General features: G+C 45.0%; 1 protein-coding gene and 1 pseudogene across 1 annotated transcript; one reads left to right on the top strand and one right to left on the bottom strand.

Moving 5' to 3' along the window:
- Positions 1-8,038: 8,038 nt before the first annotated feature.
- On the bottom strand, positions 8,039-12,954 carry LOC121074137 (pancreatic alpha-amylase-like). The gene is made up of 10 exons (XM_040565829.1): positions 12,784-12,954; positions 12,023-12,169; positions 11,601-11,798; positions 10,606-10,836; positions 10,038-10,171; positions 9,828-9,950; positions 9,614-9,713; positions 9,333-9,454; positions 9,098-9,223; positions 8,039-8,356 (listed from the first exon to the last, which is right to left on the bottom strand). The coding sequence occupies exons 1-10, from the start codon at positions 12,952-12,954 to the stop codon at positions 8,167-8,169; spliced, it is 1,542 nt and encodes a 513-aa protein (XP_040421763.1). The 3' UTR covers positions 8,039-8,166.
- A 2,139-nt stretch (positions 12,955-15,093) lies between these two features.
- Positions 15,094-19,944, top strand: LOC121074023 (annotated as a pseudogene).
- Positions 19,945-23,172: the final 3,228 nt, after the last annotated feature.

Raw genomic sequence — 23,172 nt, 5'->3', positions numbered from 1 at the left:
GAGGACAATGGAATTTCTTTTTCTGACAAATATTTTTTTAACTCACAAGCGTCATAGAATCTCTCATGTTTTACTCCTCTTTTAAAGGGTGTAAGTCAGCTTCTGCATCATACATGAAATGTTCTGGCTATTTATCCCAGAGAAACTGGTGTGACAACTGGGTGAAAACCCAAGCACTTTCACTTTGGTTGACTGGAGATAATTCACCACTATCTCCAACTGTCACCAGAATATTTATGATGAAGGCCTTTGTATTAAATGTCATCTGAAGGGCAACATATTTAGTAATGTTATTTCTACTTTCTACTTCATTCCTTCTTACACCATTCTGATTTAACATTAAGGCAAAGTGAAAATTACTATAGCATGAAAACATCTACAAAGGCAATATCTGTACGTTGTTCAGAAAATGTTGTGCAGTGAGACTGGTAGACTAAGACAGTTAAATATACTAATTGCATATAAAGGAACCATACACTTGATCAGCAATTTAAAAAGTAGTGTTTTGAGTTTTCATTTATTTCCCTTTAAAACAAAATGCTAAATTAAATAAGATTTTCACAGGCTTTATTGAGACAATAGACTGCTAGTTTCCCTTTACAGCGCTTTCTTCTGCTAGAAAAATAACAGTGGTTCAGAGAAATAAGCTGACACAGAAGTATGTAAGGCTGAACAGAAGTTTCCGATTATGCTGTTGCATTGAGATGGGAAAATAAATTGCCAAGAATAATTCAGTAATTTTAACCTTCTGGTCCACTCATAGAAAATCAGCTAGAAGGTCATGATTTTTCTAAATACATTGGTTATTTCACCTTATTTCACAAAAACATAATTTTAACTCTGTGGCTTAAAAACACCAAAAGGCCAAATATATAATAATATTGTGATGTATCAGACCCCCCATTTCTCTTTTGTGATTGGGTGATTGTGAAAGTGTTTGCCTCATAAATATGCCTATATGTTTAACTTTTATTTATTCTTGGTCAGGTTCACATACAGTGTTGCCATTCACTTTGCTCTATGGCACATCACTTCCATTAAATTCTGATCACTTCTATATCTGTGGAAAGCTACACATAAAGATAGAACTATAGTAAGAAATAAATATAAAAAAAGATAGAAGTATAAACTCATTATGCATGTACAGAATCATAAAATAAATTATATTGGATTTTGGTTTTGTATAAACATTGCCATGGGTGTCAAATTATACCACATTGTCTTTGAGCCACTGAATATTTCACCTAGCTTTCCCTAATAGTCAGATAAAATATGGGAATTGACAGTGATTTATTAAAACTGACTTTGTTGAAAATATATTTAGCCAACATTCCTAGAAAGCTGTACAGTTTGGGAAAGTTGCACAGCTCAGTAGTGAATTAGTTTTCCCTGTTCTAAAGTGAATGCTTGCAGATGCTGAAGTCTTCAATCTGATTGCTATTGTTTTAGTCTGCATAAACAGAAATGCTATAAATATTCACTGAAAACATAATACTTTTGTGAGCAGATTAGGAAATGCAAGAGATAATTTATAGCAGCATAGGCTTTATAGCTCTAGGCTAAATATTTCATGTAAGGTTCTAATGAGATTGAGAAACTGCTTTTCTGAGGATATTTCTATACTTTATCTTCTTCTCATAATCTACTGATAACACTAAAAATGTCCAATTTATAACTTACCTGGTTCACTAGTTACCACTAGTAAAACATTCTGTTCTGCTCAATACAGTGCAGGGAGCTTTGTCTACACATATTCAGAGAACATGTGGCCTAAGCAAAGGGACACAACAGGGAAATGACATTTATTGCTATGCTTCCTTTTTTTGTTCTTTTTCTATGTTTTAATTGCCAGAATTTTAAGTGAACAATAAGTGCTTTATACTTACAGGATTGACAATATTCTACTGCCTTTCCCATCCCATGACACCCACTACAATTAAAACACTTCTTCGCAACAATTATTTAGAAAGCAAAGGACATTTATTTCTTTATGACCGAATTTAACACGAGCAATTAATGAATTGAGTAAAATTTGTAAAGAGCATCTCCTCTTCATGGCTGCCTGAACCTAACATACAGCCACAGTTCCTCTGAGCTTTCTGAAGGACATGGGAAGAGCTGACTAGGAGTGAAGTGGTATTCAGCACGTGACAGATAGAGCAGAAGAGCAGGAAAAACAAGGCTGTGGCAAAGGTGTGGAGAAGTATAGTAGAAAAAAAACTTTTGCACCAGACAAATAGAACACAGGGCAGTTCAAAGAGCCAAGCAGAGGCAAAGGAGAAAAAGAAGGCCAGATTTCTCAGATATGGTGTTATCCAATTTCTAATATGTGGAGATGGACAGATTCACCTTCTTCCTCACAGAAGTCAACTGAGCAGTTCCTCAGACATGTAAGTATTTTTCTGCAGTGAAGGAACTGAAAAGGAAATTGTGTAACAGAAATACGTAAACTCCTCTAAGAGAGAAATCTTATACATACCAAGGAAAAATAACCGATTACTATCCACGATCTTTCTTCCATTCAATCTTAAACCAGTCTGACAATCTCATACTATGTAAAAAGGTAAGAATATTTATCTCTGCTAGTAGTCAAGTTTCTTACAACCTGCTACATTAAAAATAATTAATCTAAGAATGTGTAGGGTTTGAGCTGTTGTTCTCCAAGGCTTGAGACGGGCAATATTGCAACAAAACTTTAGAATATCAGTCTATAACAGGTTTTGACATTACTCAATTAAACTGACTGTTGAACAAGGAAAGTGAGCACTGCTTTGTTTGTGACAGAAAATAAACTATTGCATAATGCCTACAAAATTCTGAAATATTACACTTCAGCAAATTGATTAGATGTCCTGCTGTGCTCAGGAAAATACATTACTTTTAACTTCATAAATTCTCCTAAAATGACTTCAAATTTTAATCATTACTGGCATACAAAAATAAGGCCTTAATGATACCACTGCATATAAAGCAGAAGAAATAATAATGAAGAAAACAGCGCTAACTAATTCTGAAGATCAGCAATAAACTTGACAGTACCTCTAGGTTTCCTGACTGATCTCAAAGACCTGTTGTTGTTCTGGAAGATACTTGCTTTTTTCACCTTCTTTGCATTGTTTTAGGAGGCAAATATGTACCAAAAAAAGCTTGAAACAAAAGGAACAAAAACAAACCCTGGATGCAGGCCCGATCCTTCAAAAGCGGTGAACAGTTTGGCCACCAACTTTTGAATTCACTTAAGAAGACAGTGACAAGATTTATTTTCTTCGACGTGGTATATAGTTCTACAATGAAAGAGACAGCTAAGGCTCACTCTTCAATTGCTACATCACATAAAACAAATGCTGCACTCAAACATCATGGAAAATTTGGATTCAGGAATGATCACAAGCACAGATTTATTCATCTCTGTATTCTGCATGCCTTTATTGCCTAATACGTAGAGAAACCTGAGGCGGATACGTGTCATTTCAATCATTTTCCACAAAAGGTACGGTGGTTAGAGCTTGAAATCTTTACGGCTAGACTTTTACATTTGGGGTTAGGTAATGTCTGTCTAATAGCAGAGAAACACCCAGTTTGTAAGTGTTAGAACTGAATGTCAACATGGGCCAGAAATAAAACTAAACAAAAACCAAAAACAAACCACCACCAAGAAAATAAAAATAAAAATAAAAATAAAAATAAAAATAAAAATAAAAATAGTAATAATAATAATAATAATAATAATAATAATAATAATAAAGAGGAGGAACAGCCTGTGGAATCACCAGCATGGCCCTTAGTTTGCAGCAAGCCTCTGGGGATAACGGGATAACAATTATTCCAGCCTTTGACATCAGTCAAGCCAGTGAGTGGCCTGGTTCACACTCAGTTTATGTCCTTTAGCAAACGAAAGCTCAGTTCTCCCACCGTTATCCCCTTTGGCTTGCTGCAAACTAATGTTCATGCTGGCTGTTCCAAAGGTAAATGTGAAATGCATGTCTTTCTCAGGCATACTCAACTTAGACCTTGTGAACCAGTCTGAAGGCACAAATCATATTTGTATCTGTTTATATATAATATTTAATTCCAGTGGTACGTGCAGTGCTGAGGCCGAGTCTTCAATTTCTACATCACATAAAATAAATGCTACAGTCCAACATGATGGCAAATTTGGATTCAGACATGATCACAAGCAAAGACATATCCATCTGACAGATGATGCCAAGTTGAGGGGATGTGTCTATCTGCCAGAGGGTAGGAAGGCCCTGCAGCAGGACCTGGACAGGTTGGATTGATGGGCAGAGGCCAATGGGATAACGTTCAACATGGCTAAGTGCTGGGTCCTGCACTTTGGCCACAACAACCCCATGCAGCGCCACAGGCTTGGGGCCGAGTGGCTGGAAAGCTGTGCAGAGGAAGAGGATCTGGGGGTGTTGGTCAGTGCTCACCTGAACATGAGCCAGCAGTGTGCCTAGGTGGCCCAGAAGGCCGACGGCATCCTGTCTTGTATCAGGAATAGTGTAGCCAGCAGGACCAGGGAGGCGATCGCTCCCTGTACTCTGCTCTGGCAAGGCCACACCTCGAGTACTGTGTTCGGTTTTGGGCCCCTTAGTACAAGAAGGACATCAAGGCCCTGGAGCTCGTCCAGAGAAGGGCTACAAAGTTGGTGAAGTGTCTGGAACACAAGTCTTATGAGGAGTGCCTGAGAGAACTGGGGTTGTTTAGTCTGGAGAAGAGGAGGTTCAGGGCAGGCCTTACTGCTGTCTACAACGACCCGAGAGGAAGGTGTGGGGAGCTGGGCGCCGGCCTCCTCTCGCACATTACAAGAGGGAATGGCCTCAAGTTGCACCAGGGGTGGTTCTGGTTGGAAATTAGGAGAAATTTCTTCTCAGAAAGAGTAGTCAGGCACTGGAATGGGTTTCCAGGGAAGTGGTGGAGTCACCGTCCCTGGGGGTGTTCAAGGAAAGATTGGACTTGGTGCACAGGGACATGGTTTAGTGGGTGATACTAGTGGTAGGGGGATGGTTGGACCAGATGATCTGGGAGGTCTTTTCCAACCTTAATGATTCTGTGATTCCACGATCTCTGCATTCTGCATGCCTTTGTTGCCTGTTATTTATGGACACCTCAGGCGGATGTATGTCATTTCAATCATTTTCCACAAAAGGTACGGTGGTTAGAGCTTGCAATCTTTATGGCTGGACTTCTACATTTGGGGTTAGGTAATGTCTGTCTAATAGTTAGCAGAGAAACACCCAGTTTGTGAGTGTTAGACCTGAATGTCAACATGGGCCAGAACCAAAACTAAAAAACAATCAACCAACCAACCAAACCCAAAATCAACCAACCAAAACAAACAAACAAAAAAAACTTTACAACAACCTAATGCAGCATGCAGACAAGCATACGCTGTGCTCCAGTCTCTGTCCGGATATCCATTGCAAACCTGTCTTTTGCCCCTGGGATCAGGCCAGGGAGCACTCCTGCCCCTTTGAAAGAGGCTGGCTCCCCATTCCAGTTGCTGCTTGACTGCCAGGAGCCTGTTGCTTGCAGTGAGGGATAGCACAAGGCAACACAGAAGGCAGTGAAAGATTTTGGTCAAGCCACATCTGCACAGACAGCGAATGACTTAGCATTGTTTGCTTGGAAGAAAACAGTTGTCTTACTCATGAGATATGTCATGAACAAATTATTGATGGTCACCATTTCCAGAGAACACTTCCTAGCAAATGGATAAGCTTTAATTAGGAGTGCTCTTTTGCAACACTCGTTTTGATCAGAATAGCCTTGGGATAGCTTGCAGTTTCTACTCTCTAAATTAGAGATCTCCGTCTGAGATGGTTTTCTTCTGCTGTTCTTTTGTTGTAGTTCTTGTTTTTATGTGTTTTTTCCTTTCTTTTTTCTTTTTTTCCTTTTTTTTGCTGCTGATCAGCTCTGTGAAGGTTATAGACTGATTTTAAAGTGCACCTTGTCAATAAACAGAGCTTTAAACTTTGCACTGTCAGGGAGGGAGGAGATCTGCTGGCTGTAAAATTAAAGGAAGGCTGAGTACCTCCATTTTTTAGTGTCCTGATCAAGGATGAAGTGACACAAATTTGTCCTTACATGCCAAGCCTCTTCAGTGTTGTGTCACAAGAAGCAAGAGATCTCAGTGGAAGGGAATCTGAGACGGAGCAGAGCTACTTCAACACGGAGACAATATTATGCTATGCTTTAGCTACCATCAAGAGGACTAAGTGGTGCTTGGCTATGCACAGAATCACACAGAATCATCTAGGCTGGAAGAGACCTCCAGATCACCGAGTCCAACCTCTGACCTAACACTAACAAGTCCTCCACTAAACCATATCACTAAGCTCTACATCTAAACGTCTTTTAAAGACCTCCAGGAATGGTGACTCAACCACTTCCCTGGGCAGCCTATTCCAATGCCTAACAACCCTTTCAGTAAAGAAGTTCTTCCTAATATCCAACCAAAACCTCCCTTGGTGCAACTTTAACCCATTCCCCCTCGTCCTGTCACCAGGCACGTGGGAGAATAGACCAACACCCACCTCGCTACAGCCTCCTATAAGGTACCTGTAGAGTGCGATAAGGTCACCCCTGAGCCTCCTCTTCTCCAGGCTGAACAATCCCAGCTCCCTCAGCCGCTCCTCGTAAGACTTGTTCTCCAGACCCCTCACCAGCTTTGTTGCCCTTCTCTGGACTCGCTCGAGCACCTCCATGTCCTTCTTGTAGCGAGGGGCCCAAAACTGAACACAGTACTCGAGGTGCGGCCTCACCAGAGCCGAGTACAGGGGGACAATCACTTCCCTAGCCCTGCTGGCCACACTGTTTCGTATGCAATCCAGGATGCTGTTGGCCTTCTTGGCCACCTGAGCACACTGCTGGCTCATGTTCAGCCGACTATCAACCAGTACTCCCAGGTCCTTCTCTGCCAGGCAGCTTTCCAACCACTCATTTCCCAGCCTGTAGCGCTGCTTGGGGTTGTTGTGCCCGAGGTGCAGGACCTGGCACTTGGCCTTGTTAAACTTCATACAGTTGGCCTCAGCCCATCGGTCCAGCCTATCCAGATCCTCCTGCAGAGCCTTCCTACCCTTAAGCAGATTGACACACGCACCTAACTTGGTGTCGTCTGCAGACTTACTGAGGGTGCACTCGATCCCCCCATCCAGACCATCGATAAAGATATTAAAGAGGACTGGCCCCAGTACTGATCCCTGGGGGACTCCACTAGTAACCAGCCTCAAACTGGATTTGACTCCATTCACCACAACTCTTTGGGCCCGGCTACCCAGCCAGTTTCTAACCCAACGAAGCGTACGCCAGTCCAAGCCAAGAGCAGCCAGTTTCTTGAGGAGAATGCTGTGGGAAACGGTGTCAAAAGCCTTACTGAAGTCATGGTAGACCACATCCACAGCCTTTCCCTCGTCCACCCAGCATGTCACTTTGTCACAGGAGATCAGGTTAGTCAAGTAGGACCTGCCTTTCATAAAACCATGCTGACAGGGCCTGATCACCTGGTGGCCCTGCAAGGTGATGCAGCTCACTTCACATTTACGGGTGGAATAGCAAGCATGAACGTTAGTTTGCAGCAAACCAAAGGGGATAACGGTGGGAGAACTGAGCTTTCGTTTGCTAAAGGACATAAACTGAGTGTGAACCAGGCCACTCACTGGCTTGACTGATGTCAAAGGCTGGAATAATTGATTGGCACAGCCCAGCTTCATCTGCTGACCTGGGCTCCACGTTGGCTTTGCCCCAGAGAAGGGACATACTGCCAGCAAGCAGAGGCACTGCTTGCAGCTGCCTGCCACAATGTGCCTGCTCCAGGTTATGGCTATGCGTGCACCTACCAGCCTTGGAAATAGAGCATTTTAACTTCCTCAGGTGATGGCTTCTTCTGTCTTATTTTTTATTTTCTTCTATGTTTCTGTGACGTGGGAAATGCAGTGCTCTCTTGGTAGCCTTAAGAGCTACCAATGGTATTTCCCCTGGTTATGACGTGATAATGCTACTACGATCCAGTTCATTAGGAGAAAAGACATCACTCTTCAGTTTGATTGCCATTTATTATTCACTGGGTACGGAGAATCACTCATTCTTGAACACCAGGGAATCGCAAATGGGGGAAACAGCATACGTACAGACCGACAGGAGAGAAACAAATTCTGATTGAAGTTATAACTTGGCATCAACGTGAATTGCAACAAATGGATCTTCGTCACTGTTACTGATTTGGAAGTTAGCCATTCCATCCCCGGAAACATACACCTGCTTTCCAGTACATTTTTTGCCCTCCTTTTGTCCAGAAATAACATCACAGTAGGTACCAGCAGGCAGACCAGTTTGCAAATTGGTGTTCATGTACCTGTGTGAAAATCAGTGAACGCTGCTCCTCCATTGATTTCAAAACAGGTATTTCAAACTGGGTAAAGGAATTCTGAAGCTGATGCTATTGCATGACTTGGAAGGGCAATGTAATGCAAGGGAGTTCTGAGCCTGACCCTGCTTCTCTCCCTGCACTCTCTTTTGGCCCTCCAGAACTGGGGTGCCACTGCGTGAATCTAGCTCAGGCTGTAGTTGTTGTTCTGATTGGAAGGAAAGGACGGGACAAAATCAAAGCATAAAAGAGCTTCACAACAGGACATGTGCTGCTAAAGGTAATCCTAATTGTGATGATCGTTCAATGCATTAGGCTTGAACTGGCTTGGACTGGCTTGGATGGGACTGGCAAGTTTCGATGAGGGAAGTGAGAGAGTTCCCTCTCTGCTCAGAATTACCAAAACTTCAGCTCCTACTGCTTACATCCTTGGGCACTGCTCTGTCCACAGCCTCAGCCTCTTCTAATATGAACTCATATGTGGGTGTACTGGAGACGACATGATATGTGAGGGAGACCACAGGAATGGGATGCTCAAGAGGTTAACGAGCAACCTGTACATCTTCAGACACTCCACTCAGACACTTCAGCCTTGCTTTCGATATTCTCCATTCACCTGACTGTGCTCTAGCTCAGGGACATCCCTCCTCCAAACATCTGAGCCCCTTCAGCGTTCCGGTTGGGAAGCTATGCTTCTCCTCAGGGATACGGTCTCTCCCATCGACTTACCAGTCGTCGTTATTAAAGACGATGAAGCCTTTATTGCCACGGCCAAACGCTACTTGATTGCTGCCGTTGTCCCACCAGTTTGAGAAAGGCTGGCCGTTTACCACGTTACGGAAGATAACCATGTTCCTGAAAATGCAAGGAATGGCTGTCACTGCAGTTGCAAGAGCTCCACAGCCAAGAGGCTCATGATGCAAAAGTCACTGCTTTTACTGCGTTTTGCTCCAGAGTCTCCTACTTTATTTGCCGCCAGCGATGTTCACAAACCCAGCCGTTGCCACAGGTGGTGTCCGCATTGATTGTAACAGACTTTGTTGATCCATCCGAGTTGCTAGGTGGTCCAATCCAGTCGTTGGCATCCTTTTATTGAAAAGAGACATTTGAAAGTTCTTACTGGAAAATGCAGAGCAAAAAGCGGGATGGATGGCACATCTAATTTCCACCCACCCGATCCAACACAGGACAGAGAAATCACTTGAGAAGGTTAGCAAACGTGAATCTTCAGCTTTACAAACTTACCTGCCCATTTACAAAATTTCTTGTCCAACGATAACTTGACATCACACGTGTGAACCCATACGGATGAGCCAACATGAAACCAACGGCCATTTTATAAAGCCTGATGGGCCAAAAGCATAATGAGACGTGGCAAGAGAAAGCGTGCCGGGGAACAAACAGACAAACAAATCAGCAAGAGGAAGAGGCATCACCCAGACAACCCAGCATTCCTTACCTGGCGTCCCAGAAGGTTAGAATGGAAGCTCCACCAGCCCCGTGCCCCCGCTGGTTGTCATGGTTATCCACAAAGACCAGGGCTCTGTCAGAAGGCACAAAGCCCCAGCCTTCTCCCCAGTTCCTGGCCAAAAACACAAAGACTTGAATCTACCCCGTCAAGCTGCGCATCCAGCGTATCCTAGGCAAGCTGCAGGATGGTCGCCCTTACTTTAAGTAGGACATCTTTTCTCCATTCCACTTGCGGATCACTGTCCCCAGTTTTGCACCATATTTGAATTCAGTCACTCGGCCATTTCCAAAGTACTGACTGCCTGTGATCGGCTCGCCGCCCAAGTCAATTACCTAGTAGAGGAAGCAGAAGGTAATTATCTGTTCTGGTCCCACAGAGACAAAAAATCTGCAGCATACAGCCAGCAACATCACCTCATGCTTTAGATCGAGAGAAATGCATTGCCCAGCACGTTCATTTCTGCCAGGCAGATCAACCAAAAGTTGGTACAATGCATGATGTAACCATGTGGAAAGATAGGGCCGTAGAGTTGCCCTAAGTTGCCGCCTACCACCTCCTAGTCAGTTGACCATTAGAAATCCCGACATAGATTTCAGGACGTCTTGCATTTCTGAAGGGCAGTTATCACTCGCCCACTGGACTGCAGAGCTCAGTCTTTCCTGGTGTGTAGGAACAGGCCTATGGCATCACTGTCACCTCTCAGGAGGAGGAAGGTAGAAAGGACACATGCATAAAGGGAGGCAGAAAGGAAAATCATGGCGATTACCTCTTGGTAAATGAACGGTTTTGTTCCTGAAGGAAACCATCGAGTATTCAGAGTGCTCAGCTTGTCCAGAAATGCTTTGATGTCCCCAGGCCACATATGCTTGGCAGCATCAATCCGGAAGCCTGCTACACCAATACTAATGAGGTGATTCATGTACTCTGCAACTTTTGAGCGTACATAGTCCTTGTCCAGGGCCAGATCAAGAAGACCACTCAAGCGACAGTCACGGACCTGTGTAAGGAAAAAGGAGCAAGGTAAAGGAAATGGAGAAAGGACAAAGGAGCAAGGTAAAGGAGAGTGAGAATGGACAAAGAACAAAGGTAAAAGGAGCAAACAAAGGAAAAAGAAAAGGACAAATAAAATGTACAAAGGATGAAGGACAAAGGACAAAGGAAAAGGAAAAAGAAATAAGGAAAAGAAAATGGATGAAAGAAAAGGGAAAGAAGAAAGGAGAAAGGAGAAAGGAGAAGGCAGAACCAAAAAAGGAGAAAGAAGAAAGGAAAAAGGAGTACGGAGAAGGTAATGAAGAGCACTGTGGTCTCACTCCATGCTGCAGTTTATAGAGCAGCTGTGAATAAAATATCACCTCCCCATCTTGATGTCATCAGCATTCAGTGTGGGAATTGGCACTGAGTGTTGCTGCAAAGCAGATGAAGGCTGAGCTGTGACCTTGAGAAAGAACTGCCACACATTCCATGTACAAAAAGACTGCCGCGTGCAGCCAGGGTAGCATCTTGCACTGCTGCCAGTTTTGCAGGGGGCACCTTATCAGGCTCAGCTGAGTTTACCAGCCGTAAGGAAGAGCTCACTGGTGCAGCTGAGTGCTTTGGGCTCCATCAGTTCAGGCGCACACTCCTGCGCATGCCCACATGAAACATGTGGGGCAGGTTTGTGATTTCTCAGTGCCTACAATACTGTGCACCACAATGTGCCTTCCCTGTGTAATCTTACACAACAGGTTAAAAAGAATTCACAGTTCTCCCATAGAAATTTACCTGATACATGTCTCCATAATTCTGAATTTCTCCATTTGAGGTGTGACATTTGCCATCATTGAAATCCAAGCCAGAGTATGGCACTTCTGGAAAACTTTCGCTCCCAGCATTGAAATAGCTTCCACAGGTTGAATGGGTGCCTGAGCCACCCGCAGCCCCACACATGTGGTTGACAACAGCATCCACATAAATATAAACCTGGAAAAGTAGTGATTGCACTTCAGTATGCTTTGTAGCACTGGGAAGCGACAGTCAGAGCCTTACCGCATCACTGTTAATTCAACCGTTTTCCCCTTTCACTTTCATTTCTCCCCTTTCACATCATTCTCCATTTATGCCTCCTTTGAGGACAGGAGCAGTGACTTCCGTCAGCTGAAACCGCACTGCTTGCTGTATCAGTTACATGTTTTAAAGGCACTTACTCCAACGTTGTTGCATCTGGTCACCATGTCTCTGAATTCATTTTCGTTTCCTGATCGAGTGCAGATCTTGTAGCTGATGGGCTGGTATCTTTCCCACCAGGGTCTGTTTGGGTTAGTAACGACAATATTTTCATTTGGAGGAGAAACCTGCAGGTGAGATGGTGGACCTCAGTAAGAAATGAGTAGTTTTTATTTCAAGTTCTAAGTGCAAAACGTGCACCAAGATTAGTCCTGGATTTCCATGAGAGACAGGCTTTGCGCCAGACCCGGTCTCTCTCGCTCTCTCTCCCTCCCTGCAGCACAAGCTCGGGTCTGCGAGATGTCTGTCTTGTAGACTGGTGACAAGGAAGTTCTCTTTTGTTCCCATGGGCTGCCCATGTCCAGCCTGGGCCTGCTGTCCAAGGACATGCGCATGGGAGGGCTGAAGCCACAGGAACTACTTTTGTCTGGAATAGAGACATCCTTTGGAAAGCCAAAACTCCACGCTGAGACACTTGCCTTGGTAAAAAGGGAAGAGGAAAACTTAGCCTTCCAAGGGAAGCCCGTCAGGGGAAAGCATGCACCTTTGCAGCTGGTCTGCTGGAGAGACACTACCCAGGCCGGCAGGATCTCCGGTTGCGCCTAACAGCATTTACTACTTCCATCCCCACGTTCCACACCAAAGTTACTTGGAGCTGGCTGTCTCCGATTCTGGCCTACTGCGGTTCATTAATCAAATGCTACAAAGCAGTTTTACTACCTACGGGCAGGAAACAACGTACCTGAACTCCTCCAAATCCATTAGGAGCTAAGTAGCGTTCACACTCAAGAGCAATATCGGCCCAGCGCCATTCAAAGAGATGTACAATAGATGTCCTCCCAGCCTTAGTGTTGGGGTTGTACTGCGCCCCGCAAAGCCCTATGGCCACCACGAGGAGAAGGAGAACTTGCATGGTGCCTTCAGTATAAGGCTGTGGTCTCTCCACTGGCCATTTATACTCCTGCAAGATGACAAAGTTCCTATTGCAGCTGACAGATTTCTCAGAGATAAACACTATCAGTTATTGTTTGGCTAGCGAGCTGGGTATCACTCTTCCATTTTGTTTTTTTTTTCCTGAATTGCCCCACAGCTGAAGATAAAATACCTTTTCACAATGTCTATGCCTTATCATAAACCAAGCAGTCTGTGCACAGCGCACCCAAATTTGGGACTGTATTCTTTCCAGTCGTATAAAAAAAGATAATGTATCAGAAGTTAGCCCAGGCGTGACACGTGGACCCTCAAGGGGAGCTCTGGAACATAAAAGGAAAGGAAAGGAATTAAAAGACAAGTGGAACTCTAATAGCTCTCAGAGAATGAATGAATTCATCAGCATTCAGAGGCATCTAGCGCTCACGATTAATCCCAGCTCACACCTAGGTACCAGACCAGCCACTCTCAGTCAATAGCAGATGCATCACACAACACGTTGTGAGACTTGAACAGCTGAATCACTTACCATTAGCTTAAGACAAGCCTAGAGGGAATGGTGTTTTCAAATTTGACCTCAGATGCATTGGGTTGGTCTTGCCAATAATGACGAACAATAGGTTTGTTCTCACTATCCTCATAATCACAATTTGTAATCACCTCATTGGTTGCTTGTTGTTGAAGAGTAGACAAGGTCATGTTTGGAGCTGGTGCATATTTTTGGAAGAATGAATTGAGTCCTTTTACTTACGATGTTAGAATCCTTATTCCCTCGTGCTCCCATTTGGAAATATTTGTCTTCTACTGTGCCAGTACTGAAGGTAGAAAGCAATGAACCAAAGTTCCCACCAATCAATGTGCCATTGCTATTAGTTAAAATAAAGGCAATTTGCTATTTCATTTTTTGTAGCGCAAACAGACCTCTAGTAAGGTCTATGACACGAAAATGAACAGGTGGGCAAACAGGACCTGCTTTGGCATTTCATCCTTGAACACAAATTCTGGGAAAGACAAGAATGTATCTGACACATATGGAATGTCATGGCTAGTTTAGAAAGAACATACTCGAGGCAGTTCAGGTACAAAGTGTAATGACATTTTCTCTTGGAGTGGGTATGCCTGTTTGTGGACTTCTTGCTTTTCTCACGGTTATTCACTAAGTGTCAGGGATTTTCTGGTTTTTGAATTCTCACAGAGTGTTGTTTTATCATCGGCCCGACTCCAGCTTACTCATGGAGTGTTGTACTAAGAACTTGATGTTATGTATTAGTTCCAAATGAGATCCTCACATCATGTCACAAGCAAAAGCAGGAAGGTTTTTGAAAGAGGAAATTGCAGGAACAGCCAGCAGAGGCTTAGGCAACAGATCCATTTGGCTTTCCAATTCAGTTTTATGACAGACATCAAAAATTCATCTGCACTATCTCTTTACATCTAATTTTGCATTTCCCTCCTTGACTCAGATAAATCAGTGGTCATTTAAAGGAAGGTGAAAGCTTATGGAGGCGCTCCACAGGAAAGTACTTGAAACTCATCACTTTAAGTCAGGTAGAGCAACAGTTACTCTGCATGACTGTGTGATGAAAAACTGTAATATTGGCTAGCAGGCACTGTGAAATAACACTAAAAAAACATACGGCCAATTTCCAATTACCAGTGTGATTCAGCTGTTCAAGTCTCACAATGTGTTGTGTGATGCATCTGCTATTGACTGAGAGTGGCTGGTCTGGTACCTAGGTGTGAGCTGGGATTAATCGTGAGCGCTAGATGCCTCTGAATGCTGATGAATTCATTCATTCTCTGAGAGCTATTAGAGTTCCACTTGTCTTTTAATTCCTTTCCTTTCCTTTTACGTTCCAGAGCTCCCCTTGAGGGTCCACGTGTCACGCCTGGGCTAACTTCTGATACATTATCTTTTTTTATACGACTGGAAAGAATACAGTCCCAAATTTGGGTGCGCTGTGCACAGACTGCTTGGTTTATGATAAGGCATAGACATTGTGAAAAGGTATTTTATCTTCAGCTGTGGGGCAATTCAGGAAAAAAAAAACAAAATGGAAGAGTGATACCCAGCTCGCTAGCCAAACAATAACTGATAGTGTTTATCTCTGAGAAATCTGTCAGCTGCAATAGGAACTTTGTCATCTTGCAGGAGTATAAATGGCCAGTGGAGAGACCACAGCCTTATGCTGAAGGCACCATGCAAGTTCTCCTTCTCCTCGTGGCCATAGGGCTTTGCGGGGCGCAGTACAACCCCAACACTAAGGCTGGGAGGACATCTATTGTACATCTCTTTGAATGGCGCTGGGCCGATATTGCTCTTGAGTGTGAACGCTACTTAGCTCCTAATGGATTTGGAGGAGTTCAGGTACGTTGTTTCCTGCCCGTAGGTAGTAAAACTGCTTTGTAGCATTTGATTAATGAACCGCAGTAGGCCAGAATCGGAGACAGCCAGCTCCAAGTAACTTTGGTGTGGAACGTGGGGATGGAAGTAGTAAATGCTGTTAGGCGCAACCGGAGATCCTGCCGGCCTGGGTAGAGTGTCTCTCCAGCAGACCAGCTGCAAAGGTGCATGCTTTCCCCTGACGGGCTTCCCTTGGAAGGCTAAGTTTTCCTCTTCCCTTTTTACCAAGGCAAGTGTCTCAGCGTGGAGTTTTGGCTTTCCAAAGGATGTCTCTATTCCAGACAAAAGTAGTTCCTGTGGCTTCAGCCCTCCCATGCGCATGTCCTTGGACAGCAGGCCCAGGCTGGACATGGGCAGCCCATGGGAACAAAAGAGAACTTCCTTGTCACCAGTCTACAAGACAGACATCTCGCAGACCCGAGCTTGTGCTGCAGGGAGGGAGAGAGAGCGAGAGAGACCGGGTCTGGCGCAAAGCCCGTCTCTCATGGAAATCCAGGACTAATCTTGGTGCACGTTTTGCACTTAGAACTTGAAATAAAAACTACTCATTTCTTACTGAGGTCCACCATCTCACCTGCAGGTTTCTCCTCCAAATGAAAATATTGTCGTTACTAACCCAAACAGACCCTGGTGGGAAAGATACCAGCCCATCAGCTACAAGATCTGCACTCGATCAGGAAACGAAAATGAATTCAGAGACATGGTGACCAGATGCAACAACGTTGGAGTAAGTGCCTTTAAAACATGTAACTGATACAGCAAGCAGTGCGGTTTCAGCTGACGGAAGTCACTGCTCCTGTCCTCAAAGGAGGCATAAATGGAGAATGATGTGAAAGGGGAAAAAAGGTTGAATTAACAGTGATGTGGTAAAGCTCTGACTGTCGCTTCCCCGTGCTACAAAGCACACCGAAGTGCAATCACTACTTTTCCAGGTTTATATTTATGTGGATGCTGTTGTCAACCACATGTGTGGGGCTGCGGGTGGCTCAGGAACCCACTCAACGTGTGGAAGCTATTTCGATGCTGGGAGCGAAAGTTTTCCAGAAGTGCCATACTCTGGCTGGGATTTCAATGATGGCAAATGTTACACCTCAAATGGAGAAATCCAGAATTATGGAGACATATACCAGGTAAATTTCTATGGGGAAACTGTGAATTCTTTTTTAACCTGTTGTGTAAAGATTACCGTAAGGCCACACAAACGGAGTAGTTTACCACAGATTCAGCACTTCGCCACCTGACCAGTGAATACAGTGGTGAGCGTCATAGGCTTCTCTTCAGGGAAGGCACATTGTGGTGCACAGTATTGTAGGCACTGAGAAATCACAAACCTGCCCCACATGTTTCATGTGGGCATGCGCAGAAGTATGTGCCTGAACTGATGGAGCCCAAAGCACTCAGCTGCACCAGTGAGCTCTTCCTTACGGCTGGTAAACTCAGCTGAGCCTGATAAGGTGCCCCCTGCAAAACTGGCAGCAGTGCAAGATGCTACCCTGGCTGCACGCGGCAGTCTTTTTGTACATGGAATGTGTGGCAGTTCTTTCTCAAGGTCACAGCTCAGCCTTCATCTGCTTTGCAACGACACTCAGTGCCAATTCCCACACTGAACGCTGATGACATCAAGATGGGGAGGTGATATTTTATTCACAGCTGCTCTATAAACTGCTGCATGGAGTGAGACCACAGTCCTATCCATTACCTTCTCTTTCCTCCTTTCTCCTTTCTCCTTTCTCCTTTCGCCTTTCGCCTTTCTCCTTTTTCCTTTCTCCTTTCTCCTTTCTCCTTCTGTCTTTCTCCTTTCTCCTTTCTCTTTCCTTCTTTCTCCTTTCCCATTTCTTACATCCTTTTCCTTTTCCTTTCTTTTCCTCATACTTTTCTTCTTTCTTTTCTACTTTTCATTTTCATTTACGTTTTTCCTCTCTCTGTTTCCTTTACCTCGCTCCTTTTTCCTTACACAGGTTCGTGACTGTCGCTTGACTGGTCTTCTTGATCTGGCCCTGGAGAAGGACTATGTACGCTCAAAAGTTGCAGAGTACATGAATCACCTCATTGATATTGGTGTAGCAGGCTTCCGGATTGATGCTGCCAAGCATATGTGGCCTGGGGACATCAAAGCATTTCTGGACAAGCTGAGCACTCTGAATACTCGATGGTTTCCTTCAGGAACAAAACCGTTCATTTACCAAGAGGTAATCGCCATGATTTTCCTTTCTGCCTCCCTTTATGCATGTGTCCTTTCTACCTTCCTCCTCCTGAGAGGTGACAGTGATGCCATGGGCCTGTTCCTACACACCAGGAAAGACTGAGCTCTGCAGTCCAGTGGGCGAGTGATAACTGCCCTCCAGAAATGTAAGACGTCCTGAAATCTATGTCGGGATTTCTAATGGTCAACTAACTAGGAGGTGGTAGGTGGCAGCTTAGGGCAACTCTACGGCCCTATCTTTCCACATGGTTACATCATGCATTGTACCAACTTTTGGTTGATCTGCCTGGCAGAAATGAACGTGCTGGGCAATGCATTTCTCTCGATCTAAAGCATGAGGTGATGTTGCCAGCTGTATGCTGCAGATTTTTTGTCTCTGTGGGACCAGAACAGATGATTACCTTCTGCTTCCTCTACTAGGTAATTGACTTGGGCGGCGAGCCGATCACAGGCAGTGAGTACTTTGGAAATGGCTGAGTGACTGAATTCAAATACGGTGCAAAACTGGGGACAGTGATCCGCAAGTGGAATGGAGAAAAGATGTCCTACTTAAAGTAAGGGCGACCATCCTGCAGCTTGCCTAGGATACGCTGGATGCGCAGCTTGACGGGGTAGATTCAAGTCTTTGTGTTTTTGGCCAGGAACTGGGGAGAAGGCTGGGGCTTTGTGCCTTCTGACAGAGCCCTGGTCTTTGTGGATAACCATGACAACCAGCGGGGGCACGGGGCTGGTGGAGCTTCCATTCTAACCTTCTGGGACGCCAGGTAAGGAATGCTGGGTTGTCTGGGTGATGCCTCTTCCTCTTGCTGATTTGTTTGTCTGTTTGTTCCCCGGCACGCTTTCTCTTGCCACGTCTCATTATGCTTTTGGCCCATCAGGCTTTATAAAATGGCCGTTGGTTTCATGTTGGCTCATCCGTATGGGTTCACACGTGTGATGTCAAGTTATCGTTGGACAAGAAATTTTGTAAATGGGCAGGTAAGTTTGTAACGCTGAAGATTCACGTTTGCTAACCTTCTCAAGTGATTTCTCTGTCCTGTGTTGGATCGGGTGGGTGGAAATTAGATGTGCCATCCATCCCGCTTTTTGCTCTGCGTTTTCCAGTAAGAACTTTCAAATGTCTCTTTTCAATAAAAGGATGCCAACGACTGGATTGGACCACCTAGCAACTCGGATGGATCAACAAAGTCTGTTACAATCAGTGCAGACACCACCTGTGGCAACGACTGGGTTTGTGAACATCGCTGGCGGCAAATAAAGTAGGAGACTCTGAGCAAAACGCAGTAAAAGCAGTGACTTTTGCATCATGAGCCTCTTGGCTGTGGAGCTCTTGCAACTGCAGTGACAGCCATTCCTTGCATTTTCAGGAACATGGTTATCTTCCGTAACGTGGTAGACGGCCAGCCTTTCTCAAACTGGTGGGACAACGGCAGCAATCAAGTAGCTTTTGGCCGTGGCAATAAAGGCTTCATCGTCTTTAATAACGACGACTGGTAAGTCGGTGGGAGAGACCGTATCCCTGAGGAGAAGCATAGCTCCTCAGCTGGCTCCAACTGAAAGGGCTCAGGACATCAAGGAAGGGGGATGCCCTTGATCTAGAGTGCAGTCAGGTGAATGGAGAATATCGAAAGCAAGGCTGAGGTGTCTGAGTGGAGTGTCTGAAGATGTACAGGTTGCTCGTTAGCATCTTGAGCATCCCATTCCTGTGGTCTAATTCAACCCTAATGCACTGAACGATCATCACAATTAGGATTACCTTTAGCAGCACATGTCCTGTTGTGAAGCTCTTTTATGCTTTGATTTTGTCCCGTCCTTTCCTTCCAATCAGAACAACAACTACAGCCTGAGCTAGATTCACGCAGTGGCACCCCAGTTCTGGAGGGCCAAAAGAGAGTGCAGGGAGAGAAGCAGGGTCAGGCTCAGAACTCCCTTGCATTACATTGCCCTTCCAAGTCATGCAATAGCATCAGCTTCAGAATTCCTTTACCCAGTTTGAAATACCTGTTTTGAAATCAATGGAGGAGCAGCGTTCACTGATTTTCACACAGGTACATGAACACCAATTTGCAAACTGCTCTGCCTGCTGGTACCTACTGTGATGTTATTTCTGGACAAAAGGAGGGCAAAAAATGTACTGGAAAGCAGGTGTATGTTTCCGGGGATGGAATGGCTAACTTCCAAATCAGTAACAGTGACGAAGATCCATTTGTTGCAATTCACGTTGATGCCAAGTTATAACTTCAATCAGAATTTGTTTCTCTCCTGTCGGTCTGTACGTATGCTGTTTCCCCCATTTGCGATTCCCTGGTGTTCAAGAATGAGTGATTCTCCGTACCCAGTGAATAATAAATGGCAATCAAACTGAAGAGTGATGTCTTTTCTCCTAATGAACTGGATCGTAGTAGCATTATCACATCATAACCAGGGGAAATACCATTGGTAGCTCTTAAGGCTACCAAGAGAGCACTGCATTTCCCACGTCACAGAAACATAGAAGAAAATAAAAAATAAGACAGAAGAAGCCATCACCTGAGGAAGTTAAAATGCTCTATTTCCAAGGCTGGTAGGTGCACGCATAGCCATAACCTGGAGCAGGCACATTGTGGCAGGCAGCTGCAAGCAGTGCCTCTGCTTGCTGGCAGTATGTCCCTTCTCTGGGGCAAAGCCAACGTGGAGCCCAGGTCAGCAGATGAAGCTGGGCTGTGCCAATCAATTATTCCAGCCTTTGACATCAGTCAAGCCAGTGAGTGGCCTGGTTCACACTCAGTTTATGTCCTTTAGCAAACGAAAGCTCAGTTCTCCCACCGTTATCCCCTTTGGTTTGCTGCAAACTAACGTTCATGCTTGCTATTCCACCCGTAAATGTGAAGTGAGCTGCATCACCTTGCAGGGCCACCAGGTGATCAGGCCCTGTCAGCATGGTTTTATGAAAGGCAGGTCCTACTTGACTAACCTGATCTCCTGTGACAAAGTGACATGCTGGGTGGACGAGGGAAAGGCTGTGGATGTGGTCTACCATGACTTCAGTAAGGCTTTTGACACCATTTCCCACAGCATTCTCCTCAAGAAACTGGCTGCTCTTGGCTTGGACTGGCGTACGCTTCGTTGGGTTAGAAACTGGCTGGGTAGCCGGGCCCAAAGAGTTGTGGTGCATGGAGTCAAATCCAGTTTGAGGCTGGTTACTAGTGGAGTCCCCCAGGGCTCAGTACTGGGGCCAGTCCTCTTTAATATCTTTATCGATGGTCTGGATGGGGGGATCGAGTGCACCCTCAGTAAGTCTGCAGACGACACCAAGTTAGGTGCGTGTGTCAATCTGCTTAAGGGTAGGAAGGCTCTGCAGGAGGATCTGGATAGGCTGGACCGATGGGCTGAGGCCAACTGTATGAAGTTCAACAAGGCCAAGTGCCAGGTCCTGCACCTCGGGCACAACAACCCCAAGCAGCGCTACAGGCTGGGAAATGAGTGGTTGGAAAGCTGCCTGGCAGAGAAGGACCTGGGAGTACTGGTTGATAGTCGGCTGAACATGAGCCAGCAGTGTGCTCAGGTGGCCAAGAAGGCCAACAGCATCCTGGATTGCATAAGAAACAGTGTGGCCAGCAGGGCTAGGGAAGTGATTGTCCCCCTGTACTCGGCTCTGGTGAGGCCGCACCTCGAGTACTGTGTTCAGTTTTGGGCCCCTCGCTACAAGAAGGACATGGAGGTGCTCGAGCGAGTCCAGAGAAGGGCAACGAAGCTGGTGAGGGGTCTGGAGAACAAGTCTTATGAGGAGCAGCTGAGGGAGCTGGGATTGTTCAGCCTGGAGAAGAGGAGGCTCAGGGGCGACCTTATCGCACTCTACAGGTACCTTATAGGAGGCTGTAGCGAGGTGGGTGTTGGTCTATTCTCCCACGTGCCTGGTGACAGGACGAGGGGGAATGGGTTAAAGTTGCACCAAGGGAGGTTTTGGTTGGATATTAGGAAGAACTTCTTTACTGAAAGGGTTGTTAGGCATTGGAATAGGCTGCCCAGGGAAGTGGTTGAGTCACCATTCCTGGAGGTCTTTAAAAGACGTTTAGATGTAGAGCTTAGTGATATGGTTTAGTGGAGGACTTGTTAGTGTTAGGTCAGAGGTTGGACTCGGTGATCTTGGAGGTCTCTTCCAGCCTAGATGATTCTGTGTGATTCTGTGCATAGCCAAGCACCACTTAGTCCTCTTGATGGTAGCTAAAGCATAGCATAATATTGTCTCCGTGTTGAAGTAGCTCTGCTCCGTCTCAGATTCCCTTCCACTGAGATCTCTTGCTTCTTGTGACACAACACTGAAGAGGCTTGGCATGTAAGGACAAATTTGTGTCACTTCATCCTTGATCAGGACACTAAAAAATGGAGGTACTCAGCCTTCCTTTAATTTTTACAGCCAGCAGATCTCCTCCCTCCCTGACAGTGCAAAGTTTAAAGCTCTGTTTATTGACAAGGTGCACTTTAAAATCAGTCTATAACCTTCACAGAGCTGATCAGCAGCAAAAAAAAGGAAAAAAAGAAAAAAGAAAGGAAAAAACACATAAAAACAAAAACAACAAAAGAACAGCAGAAGAAAACCATCTCAGACGGAGATCTCTAATTTAGAGAGTAGAAACTGCAAGCTATCCCAAGGCTATTCTGATCAAAACGAGTGTTGCAAAAGAGCACTCCTAATTAAAGCTTATCCATTTGCTAGGAAGTGTTCTCTGGAAATGGTGACCATCAATAATTTGTTCATGACATATCTCATGAGTAAGACAACTGTTTTCTTCCAAGCAAACAATGCTAAGTCATTCGCTGTCTGTGCAGATGTGGCTTGACCAAAATCTTTCACTGCCTTCTGTGTTGCCTTGTGCTATCCCTCACTGCAAGCAACAGGCTCCTGGCAGTCAAGCAGCAACTGGAATGGGGAGCCAGCCTCTTTCAAAGGGGCAGGAGTGCTCCCTGGCCTGATCCCACGGGCAAAAGACAGGTTTCCAATGGATTTCCGGACAGAGACTGGAGCACAGCGTATGCTTGTCTGCATGCTGCATTAGGTTGTTGTAAAGTTTTTTTGTTTGTTTGTTTTGGTTGGTTGATTTTGGGTTTGGTTGGTTGGTTGATTGTTGTTTAGTTTTGGTTCTGGCCCATGTTGACATTCAGGTCTAACACTCACAAACTGGGTGTTTCTCTGCTAACTATTAGACAGACATTACCTAACCCCAAATGTAGAAGTCCAGCCATAAAGATTGCAAGCTCTAACCACCGTACCTTTTGTGGAAAATGATTGAAATGACATACATCCGCCTGAGGTGTCCATAAATAACAGGCAACAAAGGCATGCAGAATGCAGAGATCGTGGAATCACAGAATCATTAAGGTTGGAAAAGACCTCCCAGATCATCTGGTCCAACCATCCCCCTACCACTAGTATCACCCACTAAACCATGTCCCTGTGCACCAAGTCCAATCTTTCCTTGAACACCCCCAGGGACGGTGACTCCACCACTTCCCTGGAAACCCATTCCAGTGCCTGACTACTCTTTCTGAGAAGAAATTTCTCCTAATTTCCAACCAGAACCACCCCTGGTGCAACTTGAGGCCATTCCCTCTTG

This window comes from Cygnus olor, chromosome 8 (assembly GCF_009769625.2).
Source record: "Cygnus olor isolate bCygOlo1 chromosome 8, bCygOlo1.pri.v2, whole genome shotgun sequence".
Lineage (NCBI taxonomy): Eukaryota > Metazoa > Chordata > Aves > Anseriformes > Anatidae > Cygnus > Cygnus olor.
The sequence above is the reverse complement of the archived record's forward strand: the minus strand, read 5'-3'. Positions and strand labels throughout refer to the sequence as shown.